The sequence below is a fragment of the Trachurus trachurus genome (assembly GCF_905171665.1).
Source record: "Trachurus trachurus genome assembly, chromosome: 14".
NCBI classification, from domain to species: Eukaryota; Metazoa; Chordata; class Actinopteri; order Carangiformes; family Carangidae; genus Trachurus; species Trachurus trachurus.
The window spans coordinates 25,170,072-25,182,947 of record NC_139903.1 but is presented as its reverse complement, the minus strand read 5'-3'; the positions used below and the strand labels follow the sequence as shown (position 1 = coordinate 25,182,947).

Sequence of the window (12,876 nt, the reverse complement as noted above, 5' to 3'; positions counted from 1 at the left end):
CAAGAAATGTGGGGGACAAGTAGATATTTCTATTGTCCTTGTAATATCCCTAACATTGCAAGAATTGGTGTGGTAGTTACTGAGTGTGGTGTAATTTAAAGGGATTTTGATCTAATGTGAAATGCAATCTCAAACATTTGTATTGATTATAAAAACATATCTTGTATTAGCAATGACAATTTATTTTTATAATGTACACGGACCAGTCGTAACATAACATAACAAATGTATGCCTCATGTAAAATTCAAAAAACAATGCTCACTATAAGTTTACTTCTTTGTTGTTATATTGAACTGCATTCTGTTTTTAAATAACTTTTTTAGAGATTCTTTGATTTCCTGTGTCTGCAAAACATAAATAATTGGGTTCAACATGGGAGGAATGATAGAGGTCAGAGACGGGTTTATCATCCTAGCATTGGGATGTATTTTTTCCAAAGAAGTAAATGTGATTAATATTGGCAGGAAATAGATTGCAACTAATGAAAGATGTGCTGTGCAGGTTTTAAAAGCCTTAAGTCTTTCCTGAAATGTAGCCACTTTACTCAAAGCATAGCCAATATATAGGTAACTACACACAATGAATATCAGTGGAAACCAAAGAATAAGCACTGGTAACAAAACAGCAATGGCATAATTTGGAGTTTTGTCATTGCAGGCCAATCGGTATATCTGACCATGGTCACAGAAGTAGCTGTTAACAACAACAGACTCACAGAAGGAAAGTCTTGTGAGAAGGCCAACTGCAATAAGCACAACAATAATGACAAAGAGCCAGAAAGAGGCAATCAAAGACAACATGAACCTGTGAGTCACTTTGACTTGATAGTGCAGTGGAAAGATGATGGCCACCAGTCTGTCATAGGACAGTGCCACCAGGTTAAGAGCCTGCATTGACAGGCAGGTGTAGCAGAAAAACATGAACGTCAAGCAGTCATTGTAGGGAATGTAGCGATGGTTAAACAGAAAGATGTCAAGAACCTTTGGCACCAGAGCAGAGCTACCAAACAAGTCCACAAATGCCAAGTTAAAAACTGCAATATATTTAGGAGTCTTTAGATTATGATCTAAACCTATTACAGCCATCACAACTGTGTTTCCCAGAACTGAAACAATATACACAAAACAGAGGAAGACATAGTAAGCCTTAATGTTAGGTATACCAATAAATCCACTTATAATGAAATATGCAGGATGCATAAAAGTGATGTTTTTCCCCAGAGCTGAGTTGAATAAGTTCATTGTAAAACTGGTCGAGCTTTTCCTGTCCACAGTGCAGTCATTAGGTAAATGTCTTCTTCACTGTGTCAGTGCTGCGTCCTGTTCTCTGTGATGATGAAACTCTGCAAAGCTTTAACTGTTGAGATAGGAAGGACTAATAAGAGAGGCAGTCCTCCTGAGTAGAGTTGTCACGATACCAAAATGAGTACCCACGATACTATACCAGACAAAGTATCACGGTTCCAGGTATTATCACGATACTGTGGCCTTTTTAAAAAAAAAAAAAAAATTTAATTTTTATGAACTAACACAAGTTATAATTACATATTAATGGGTCATACATGGAAATATTTCAACTTTTTTTAATCAACAGACAAGCACCTAACTTGTTCTAGATATATTATGACCAACACAATATTTGATATTCAATGAATCAATCAATCAAGTTTATTTCTAAAGCACATTTAAAAACGACCCAAGTTGACCAAAGTGCTGTAATGCAGGCATAATACAAAGGATTATTAAAAAGTGATAAAACAAAACAAAAGCAGCAACCAACAAAAGATGGAGGAAATACAACAAAGAGAAATCACGGGGATGTAAAAGCTAAAGAACAAAGGTGAGTTTTTAGTCTTGATTTAAAAGAGTCGATGGAGGGGGCAAGTCTGACTGAGTAGAGGGGGATGCTGTTCCAGAGTCTGGGGGCAGCAATTGCGATGGGACCATGGGACTGTTAAAAGCTCTTGGTCAGCCGACCTGAGGGGTCTGAAGGGGGAGTAATGGGTTAAAAGTTCTGACAGGTAGGAGGGGGCCACTCCATTCAGGGCTTTACATACAAATAAAAGAAGTTTAAAATCAACGCGGTATTTAACTGGCAGTCAGTGGAGAGAGGCTAGGACAGGGGTGATGTGGTCCCTCTTTCGTGTCCCTGTCAGGAGTCTGGCTGCGGCGTTTTGAATTAATTGTAGACGGGAGAGGAGTGATTGATTACAGTGTGGAGAGAGTTGCAATAGTCCAGGCAGGTGGTAATGAATGCATGGATGACTTTTTCTAGATCTGAATGGTTTGGTTTAGAATGGTTTGATTTTTGAAATGGTGCGGAGTTGGAAAAAGCCAAGAGTGTCTGGCTGCAGACCTCCACCACCAGGCTGCTTCCGGTGCAGGCTCCAAGCTCAGGCTGCCTCCACTGTCAGACAGGAAGTGCACGCAAGAAACTTCAAAATAAAATCATGTAGACATTTTTGGAGGAAAAACGGCTTTGTCGTTGATTTATATATTTAATTAAACAACAATGTAACGCGAGTCTGTCAGCAATATTGCATTACAATATAGAACGTCTCTGATAACATTAACTGTCAAAATGGGGTAGGCTATAGACCTAAACTCTGTCCACATAGCGACAAGTTTATCGAAAAATATTTAATATTGTAGAGAGCGATTTGAAACCATCAACCAACATAATTAACTAAGATTGTTTTCATTGCTCCACATTATTTAGTCTATTGCATGATTCCACTTGAGTCTTTTTTATGATATAGCTACTTATGGTAAAATAAAATAAAATATACCGGAGTCGGACTGAAAAAAAGAAAAGAAAGATACGCTCAGAACAGGCTGGACTCGAATCCGTGCTACTTGTACCATCTGCAGTGTTTACAGTTACTCTACCAGGAGAGCTATGGGATAATTCACATTATCATGATTTATAAAAAAGAAAAAGAAAAAAAAGTAGGCTACCATACTATGCTGCCCAAAGCATCATTAGTTTAAGTTTACATGCTTAACGGTCCCGTGAAAAACATATTCACAAATTCATAACCGGACCCAGACAAGACGTGAAAGGTGGACATGTCCGGCCATAAGAGAACTCTTGGTCACCCTAAATTAAAACTGTATTAACTTACCTGTGTTCTTCATAGTATAATGAAAATAAATTATAAATAGGCAATGAAAACACACAAAATAACAAAATTTCATTGTTGCCTTTTATTCAACAATATTTGTCCTCCATTTCCCATTCTCATACCCTTGTCGGTCAGAAATACGCTACGTGTTTTGAACTTAAACGGCTCCAGGATAACTTCTCTCTCCACATCAGAACTCATCGTGTCGTGATCAGCCTCCTATTCCTCCCGGATTGGACTAAACTATAGCAAAACATTAAATCCTTATTCCATCTTCATTTAGACAACAAATAACCCGAGCATCAACTGCTAACCACCGTTTAGTAACTAATTTAAAAATCACAACAGCTCACCCACATATAAACATTCAGTCGGTAATTTAATAAATAATAAAATAAATAGATCCTATTGATAAAGGCGGCTACTACAACGGTAACGCAATCCGTGTTGATGTCATGGTGGAATCAAATGCAAATGAAGAAAATGCCGGCAGGGCCGGCCCGTGGCATAGGCCTTATAGGCAAATGCTAAGGGCGCCGTCCATCCAGGGGGCGCCAGCGCCACAAATGGGAAAGAAAGAAAAGTGTAACTTTCACTATTTTTATAACTAGTTGGTACTATTATTTCTTAATACAAAAAATAACCCCACGTTAATTTAAATGCAAAGCAATACCTATTAAAAAGTGATAATATAATATGTTACAACATTACTTACTAAGTCGCCCCCCCCTCTCTCCCCCACATGCCCATTGGTACGTGCCCTCCGCTCCCCCCGCAGTCACACACACAGCAGAGGTACCTGTCTGCAGTGCGAACGCTTTCAAGCCGTTTTCTTGTTATAAACGCCACATTTTTAATTAGATGTGTGGATACTTGGTTGCATTAATCCTCAAAGTCGGCGCAAATGCCGGCTCGTTTGCGCGACCGTCTCGATATGTTTTTGTTTATATTTCGGTCATTTTACGCCGCCCTTGACGACCTGTCAATCAAAAGAACAGCTGTGGGAGTATGACGGTGCTTCAGAGGCTGAAGGCTTTGACTCATTTGATGAGGAAGATATTGAAAAAAGAAGAGAGAGTTGAGACTTCAGCCTGCTCAGACAGCAGGGCCACAGCTCCAGCTCTGTACACAGACCTGCTGAGCTCTCAAACCATTTTTTTTTTTTTACCTCTCAAACAGCACCACAGTGACACATGGGAGGGTACATTATATAGGTTAAATATTGTAAATGTTGTGGTTTTTGTCTGTTTAGTTGATATTTTGTTTGGAGAAAAAAAGCTAATTTCTCATTTAGGGCTACACACATGTCATGAAGTTTGAAATGTAATGTTAAGTTAATATTTAGCTTCTTTTATTTTACATTTGAGACATTTGGTGAAAATAGAATGACAGATAACATTTATGCTCAAAAAGCAATTTCACAAAATTTCATTTTAACTTGTTTTCCACACGTATCTATTAACTTTTATTCATACAGTATATTCCACTGCTTTTGTGAAGCTAAGACTTTCGTATACCCATTTCAAGCATCACAACAGGTTATTCTCATGACTGTAGACTAATTTTTTTCATGTCTTCACCCAGGATTTACTTTATGACATTTTACTGATTGTTGTGCAAGTTGTGTATCTCGGGGTCAGAGGGGACATACAGATACACTGCTACGTTATCATTATGATCATTATTGATCATTGTTGGGGGGGGCGCCTGGGAGTAATCTCGCCTAGGGCACCAAAATGGCTAGAGCCGGGCCTGAATGCCGGACCCCTTTTGAGGACACAAAAAAGTTTGTTTTTTCCTGTCCTGACAGTGGAGGCAGCCTGAGCGTGGAGCCTGCACCGGAAGCAGCCTGACGGTGGAGGTCTGCAGCCAGACCCCTCTCGAAAAAGCTGGCTTTGACTACTGAGTTGACCTGTTTATCAAATTTGAGTGCTGAATCGAAAGCGACACCGAGGTTCTTTAGGTGGGGTTTGATGAGGGTGGAGGTTGCTGAGACTGTTGGAAATCAGGTTGATGTTGTCAGGGGAGCCAAAGAGAATGATTTCGGATTTAGCTTTGTTTAGTTGAAGGAAATTTTCTGCCATCCAGGATTTTATTTCATCGATGCAGTTGATTTTGGATTGGTTGTTTGGTTTGAGGGTGAGATAGAGCTGAGTGTCGTCTGCGTAACAATAGGACAAGATGCCGTATTTTTGGATGATTTGACCAAGGGGAAGCATGTAAATGGAGAAGAGAATGGGACCTAGGATTGAGTCCTGTGGAACTCCGCAGGAGAGGGTAGCTGGGGGGGAGGAGAGTGTGCCAGTGTTTACAGAGAAAGTTCTATTGTTGAAGTAGGATATGAACAAGTTCAGTGCAGTGCCATTTATTCCGGTAGCATAGTGAAGGCGGTCTGTTAGGATGTTATGGTCAACTGTATCGAATGCGGCACTGAGGTCGAGGAGAATGAGGATGGCGCAGTGGCGGAGAAAGTGGAGAGGAGCAGGTCGTTCGATTTTTAAGAGGGCGGATTCTGTGCTGTGATTGGTCTTAAAGCCAGATTGAAATATTTCCAGGATGTTGTTGTGATGTACGTATAGGGCAGTAGCTGGTTGAAGATGGCCTTTTCAAGAACTTTGGACAGGAATGGGAGTTTACAAATAGGCCTGTAGTTATTGGGCTGAGTGGGGTCGGTGTTTGTTTTTTTCAGGAGAAGCTGGACAACTGTATGCTTGAAATAGGATGGGACGGTACCGGTGATGATGGAGCTGTTGATGATGCTTGGACTGGTGGTGACAAAAACATCCTTCAGGAGAGTGGTGGGAATGATGTCAAGAAGGCAGGTTGCTGGTTTCAGGGTGAAGACGATCTGTGTGAGGGTGGGTAGGGAGATGGGCGTGAAACAGACCAGTTTGGCTGAACAAGTCTGGGGAACGGCTGTGTTGCAGGTGGGGGGAAGGATGTTGTTTCTGATGGCTTTGACTTTGTTGATGAAGAAGTTAGAGAATTCCTCACATTTGGCAGGGGACACGTCAAGGCTGGTGTTGGGAGGGGGATGAATAATGGAGTTTATGGTGTTAAAGAGGGTCTTTGGATTATGGGAGCTATTGGAAATTAAGTTTGAGAAATAATGAGTTCTTGCTGACTTGACTGCTTCCTGAAATTGTGGTTCCTTAGGAGCTGGAAGGAGATTTGCAGCTTGTCCTTTTTCCATTTTCTTTCTGCCTTTCTGCACAATTGCCTGAGAGCACGGATGTTGTTGTTGTTTAACCAGGGGTGAGTTTTGTTTTTGGATTTCCTGAGTTTGAGTGGAGCGATGGAGTCCAGGATGTTGACACAGGTTGAGTTGAACTCGGAGATTAATTCCTCTGTGAGCAGGTGGGAGGAGGGAGGGACATCAGAATTGTGGGATGAAGAAGACAAGTATGCCTCAGAAAACTGTCTGGCTGTGGAGGAGGATATCATACTGAAGTATAAGGCAGGTAGTTGAGGTTTAGGATCTGGATTGAGTATAGCAGAAAACTTGATGCACAGGTGATCTGAGATCCCCAGTTCCTCAACAGTCAAGGTGGGAGTGGTTATGCCAAGGGTAAAAACTAGATCTAGGGTGTGGCCGTGGTTATGGGTTGGGCCAGAAACTCGTTGTAAAAAGTTGAAAGACTCCATGATGCAGATAAAATCAGAGGCTTTGGTGTTAGATACAGTGTCAACATGAAGATTAAAATTAGGGCTGGGTATTGATTCAAATTTCAAGAATCGATTCGATTCCGATTCTTAAGATTCAGAATCGATTTTTTTTTATTCGATCCGATTCGATCCGATCCGATATCAATTTGGGTTAGTGTCATTAAAACTGTTTTTTGAGCTGTTACCTTCTCATTTTCTAGTTAAGTAACATAATACCTGATTGTCTAGTTATGCAACATATTAATAATAGTATTAAATTAATGAAGTAGGGGAAAATGGCAAGGACCAATCCCAGAATGTTGATAGACTAGAAATTTACAAACATGCTGTAGGGCAGAATTACTGAACAGATCCAGGGCACCTGCAGCAATGGATTGCTATTGGGACAGTAACCTGGTGCATTATTAAAAATATGACATGAAGAAATCACCCAAAAGCTGTTGCTGTTGAATACAAAAGTATTTTAATTTTGTCATGGCCATTTGGCCAACAAACAGCTGTGAACGTGAACAACTAAAGATAGTGAAGTGTAGGGTCACACACAGTAAACTATACTGCATGTTGTGCACCAGGGGCGGAGTGGGGCACCAAAATCTACCGGGAAAATTCTGACCGCACCGGCCCACCATCTAACCGAGATAAAAAATTTGTATAAAGGCTACACCATTTCCCATATTTTGGTGCATTTTCTTTTTACAGTCTATGATTTTAACACATTGTTACTTTTATCTAGCAAAAAAAAGAAAATAAAGAAATTACAGAAATACAGAATGTGAAAGAGCTGCAATTAGTGCCTCCCAAGCAGATTTAGCCTACTTAACACTGCAGACCATAACATTACATCCAGTCATGTTTACTCCGATTTTACTGACAGCGCGCTGCAAACGCCACGGTTTCATTTCGGGTCTTGTCCTACTCACCAACATGCTTCGGTGCCCATGGAGAAGACAGAGTGGGCTGCTGCTGTGATTTGAGAGGTTCCGGCTCGTAACGGTACCGCGTACCGACGCGCACTGGCCCACTTACAGTAAAGCACGGACTGTGTTGTCTTGTTAAATTAATAAAACTTATTTATAACGTAACACACGGGCAGGACTGATAAGGTTTGCTGGTTGGCTTCCGTGAGTCGATCTGTTTTTAGCCGTAGCCGCTAGTTTAATGATAACTTTCACAGTGATAGGCTAACGCATTTAGGCTACTGTTTCCCATGAAGCTTTGCACCATTCTACATTAGTTTAAAGCAGTACTAAAGAACTTTCAGTTTTGGTTGAGTTTGACGGCGCCTGTGGACCAAAGCGGTAGTGTTTTGCCTGAAGGAAGACTCCATTTCCCATGAACACTAGCGTGAAGCCCTGTAAATATCCTGCATTAAAATTAACAGAAGACATCAAAACTAAGTTTCTGTTTCCAGTGGATCATTTCAAAGTGAAAACACAAACATAATCCATTGCTAAAGTGCTGTTTTGCCTGTTCCCTCCTTGTTGTGACTTGCAAAAGTGAAAGTGAAAGTAAAGTGAGAGCCGGGCTCCTACCATGCTCCTCAAAGCTGCTTAGTGCCAGAGAAAGAGATACAGACCCCCTCAGACCATAAACAGAGGTGTCATTCAACTTGTTGTAAGTCGATGTATCATCACAAAAGTTATGAAAATATTTTATGAAGGTTGAAAAGTTACTTAGTGCTGCTTTAAGAACAAACAAACTAATTAAATTGCTGGTTATTTTATATTTTGTGGTCATGAAAGTTCTGTAACATTGAAGAAAAATAATTAGATAAAGATAGGAGGCTAAACAAAACTCATTTAGTAGGCTGGATTGATGAGAGTCTGATTCACTATCGCAACCATGAGTGAGATGTAGAGAGACATGAAGGGGTACAAATAATGGTTGGACTTTCTAAGTAGTTGTAGCGGTAGAGTTTGGAGATTATCATGGGGGTTTACATTTAAAGTTACTTTTAACTCGTGAGCACCACACGGCCGCGCAGGGCAGCTTGCGGGCCGGCTCACTCGAGTCTATTGGCCGCCGGCCGACCGGGAAATCTCCCAGTACTCCCGATGGCCACTCCGCCCCTGTTGTGCACGCTTCAGTCCGAATAGCAGCATCAGTGTGAAAAGCAGCAGACTGACGAGCGGTCGGTCATGCGGCGCGGGTCTCTGACTGCAGCAGCGACCGTGACACCACTGTGAGACTGGCCGCCTGTGAGTGCTTTGGGACGGGGACGGGGGCGGGGCTCACGGCGGCATCCGCGGCTCGTTGAAGACGGTGCTTGAGACGTGCTTTCACATCGGAGTCTACAAACGAGAGACGTCTATAACAACACCGGAAAAAGTCACTAGATTTGGCGCTAGTCGCTATTGACAAAAAAGAGAAAGTCGCCAAGTTGGTAGGATGACAGAGTGGGGGGCGGGTGTGAGGAGGAACGAGCATAGACTGTAGGAAACGAGCCTGCGTGTGTGTGTGTGCGTGTGTGCGTGTGTGTGCGCGCGCGCGAGAGAGAGAGGAGCAGAGGCTCGTTAGTAGAGAAGTTTGTCTGTTGTTTTTCTTTCTTTTTGGTTACGGCCAACAGTAACTGTACCGTTCCTGAAATAAATGAAGGTTTGTTGAGCAACTCCTCCTCATCCTTTTATCACGTCCGGTCGGACGCTATAGATACTTATCAGTAGGTGACGTCACGGTGCGTTCCACCTGGCCGCCGCCATGCTGGGTACCGAACACTGAGTTAACCTCTATTCAGCTCAGTGCAGCCACATCCTCTCTGACCAGAAGACTGCTGCCTGATGTAGTTTGGATATGGATATTTCTCATTTTGATGGCCTTGCCTTGAAAGCACACACCATTTCTGCTGAGACGAGCTTTGACAGCGCGGTGCGCCGCTCTCTCTCCCGTTAAAAGTTAATCTAGCTCACCCAGCGGACCTCCTCGTCTCTCTCTCTCTCTCTCTCTCGCTCGCTCTCACTGTCTCTCCTCCAAATACACGAAAAGCCAAATCAAATCAGAAATGCGCAGCCCACTTCTTTTTAACTCACAGACATTTATTTTCATAAAGTAATAAAATATCTCGACATTTTGCCACCGTTAACATTGAGACAAAAGGCTGCAGGAATGGAAGAAGAATTCGGCAAATCATCTTATCACGCAAAAAGTCACAACAAACAGGTTTTGCACAATGGTTTGAACAGATATGACAGACAGGGGGGAGGGAGAGAGGAAAAGTAGGTAAAAACCTGTTAGCTGCTAGCTGTTAGCTACCGTAGCTCAGGCGTCGGTCTCCCGTTAGGTAAAAGCTGCTGTTTATTCCTCAAATGAAGCTCATGTTGAGCCTCTCCGGTACAGTTATCCATCACTGCTGTTGAATTAGCCGCTAAACTGCTGGACGCTAAAACCAAGGGGGCGTCTGTGTGTCCTACAATTCACGAAAGCAACGTGAACGTACGTGCCGCTCACACTCAGAAGAGTGAAGCAGCCTCTCTTGGCGTAGCCTACGTCTCCCAAGCTGTTTAATGACGGTAAAAAATGAAACAGAAAGTAAATATCCTGCATAGTTTCTCTTTTCTGTGCTGCGCTGATCAGAGTGGCGTCCCTACCTAGTGTATTTTACTTAGCAACGATCTGTTAAACAGGAATAACAGACTGTTAAATGCAAAATCAAGATGTAAATAAATATCAGAAATATCAATAAATTATCGGAATACGACATTCAATAGAGCCATGTAATAAAAAAAGGTTTATCCACTATTTTTGTGAGATTTGATGTCACAGCCATGGATGTATTAGGTCACAGCCCATAGACTGCCTTTGGAAGTCGGTACCCAAGATGGCGCTGTGACCGGCTGCGAACGCTGTGTGACGTCACGTGATATCTATCTATAGCCTATTAAAAAAATAAATTAAAAAAATCGATCTTTGGACGTACGAATCGATCTGTAGGAATTAAGATGAGAATCGATTTAAAATCGGTGGATCGATCTTTTCAACCCAGCACTAATTAAAATCACCTGTGATTAACATTTTATCATGTAATAAGACAATTGAGGATAAAAACTCAGAGAACTCTGTGAGAAAAGTGGCATCGAGTCTGGGGGGGCGGTACACAACAGTACACAGGACTGGGCATGAGTTGTAGGGTTTAAACATCAGAACTTCAAAGCTAGAATATACATCAGTAGTAATGGGTGTGCAGTTAAAAGAGTCTCTGAAAATGGCCGCTAGGCCTCCCCCTCCATTGATTAATTATAGTGCGGGGGGCATACTTCCAGGAGTTGGGTGAGTTCACCAGGTTTCAGCCAAGTTTCTACTAAAAATAAGAAGTCCAGGTGGGAGGCTAAAATTAAGTCATTTAAAATGAAGGTCTTGTTTGAGAGGGACCTCGCGTTTAAAAGGGCCAGATTGCGTGTGGAGGGAGGTGGAGTTGCAGGAGCACTCAGTGTTATGTGGGAGAGGTTATTTTTATTAAAGGGATAGTTCAACATTTTTGAAAATTGGCCCATCGCCATGATCCCCCTAGTAATAGCAGTAGGTTCGTTACCTTTAATTGTTGGTCCAAGCTGCTTTTAGATCGGGGGAGAAGAATACCGAGCGGCGCAGCTACACTACGGAGGCTAATGGAATTTCTTGGTTTTGCTCATCAAACTCAGCAAATACACAACCAAAAAACTCAAAAACGCTGTGGTGGACAAGTTGTGACCTGCACATTCACCACGCTATGAGATAATAGCGGAAAGTTGCGAGATGGAGTTGTTTTAGAGGCAAAGTCGGACTTTACACTTAGACGGCTGCTCGGCGGAGTGATTTCAAAAGCGCCTGTTTACTGCAGATACGTCCGTATACTACGGCACTGGCTGAGGTGCGCACACTGTGTCCCTCCGACCTGTGGTTCACTGAAGAAAGTAGTTCCGAGTATTTGCTTCACTTCTCTTAACTTTCCGCTATTATCTCATAGCGTGGTGAATGTGCAGGTCACAACTTGTCCACCACAGCGTTTTTGAGTTTTTTGGTTGTGTATTTGCTGAGTTTGATGAGCAAAACCAAGAAATTCCATTAGCCTCCGTAGTGTAGCTGCGCCGCTCGGTATTCTTCTCCCCCGATCTAAAAGCAGCTTGGACCAACAATTAAAGGTAACGAACCTACTGCTATTACTAGGGGGATCATGGCGATGGGCCAATTTTCAAAAATGTTGAACTATCCCTTTAACAGTTTTGAAAAAGGCATGAGGACAGAGGGGTTTGGCTGTCACAATGGTCTCAATAGGGAGAGCAGCGGTCGGGGGGTGTAGTGACAGCTGGGGCCTGAAGGGGGAGTATACGTGGGCAATGGTATTCTGAGAGGGCACCACAAAAGGAGAGGGAGTGCCCCCTGTGGGTGTGTGTGAGTGAGGTGGGTAAACAGTCAGTCACGTGGGTATGATTGGACGTGTGCTGACGGTTAGCTTTTAACATGTAGCTGCCGAGTCTGTTTGGGTGTATACTGTCGGATTTTAAATAGGATGGATGGATTCCAGAACAGGTTAAAATTGTCTATGAAACCTACACTGAGTGCCTTGCAGGTAGACTGGAGCCAAGTGTGGAGCTGGAGCACTCTGCTGAACTTTTCTGACCCACAGCCATGAGGAGAGTGGTCCACTAATGAAGATTGGATTTTCCACTGCTGGTCAGAAGCTGTATGAGGTTTCCAAATTCAGCTTTGGTCACCTCAGATTGTCGGAGGGACGAATCATTTACTCCAATGTGCAGGATGATTCTATGTATGGTGGACGGCAGTGTGTTCAGCAGATCTGGGAGTTTTTGCAGGATGACAGGGACCGTGGCCCCGGGGAAACAATGCCTTATGGCACTGAAGAAGCGGACGTGTCTTGTGATTGAGTCCCCAATAATTAAAGTAGTCGGAGGAAAGAGAGGGGATGCTTTATGTGGGGCCTTAGGGCTGGATGAAGTGAGAACGGTCGGTGGAGGAGACTTCACTAGAGGCGACGAGGTGGCTGAAAAGGGACAGACAGAGGATGTGGAAGCGCGCTGTGGAGCCGGTGTGAACAGCGGTAAGGAGCGTAAAGTCTTGTGGAGGAAGGAGTGCTCAGGAATGATGGTGGAAT

The 12,876-nt window shown here is 42.8% G+C and overlaps 1 protein-coding gene across 1 annotated transcript; it reads right to left on the bottom strand.

Moving 5' to 3' along the window:
• Positions 1–270: 270 nt before the first annotated feature.
• Positions 271–1,242, bottom strand: LOC310996537 (olfactory receptor 1E16-like; the record flags this gene model as incomplete). Its single annotated transcript, XM_083985959.1, has 1 exon — positions 271–1,242. One exon carries the CDS (start codon positions 1,240–1,242, stop codon positions 271–273), a length of 972 nt encoding a protein of 323 aa, XP_083842085.1.
• Between the last annotated feature and the right edge of the window lie 11,634 nt (positions 1,243–12,876).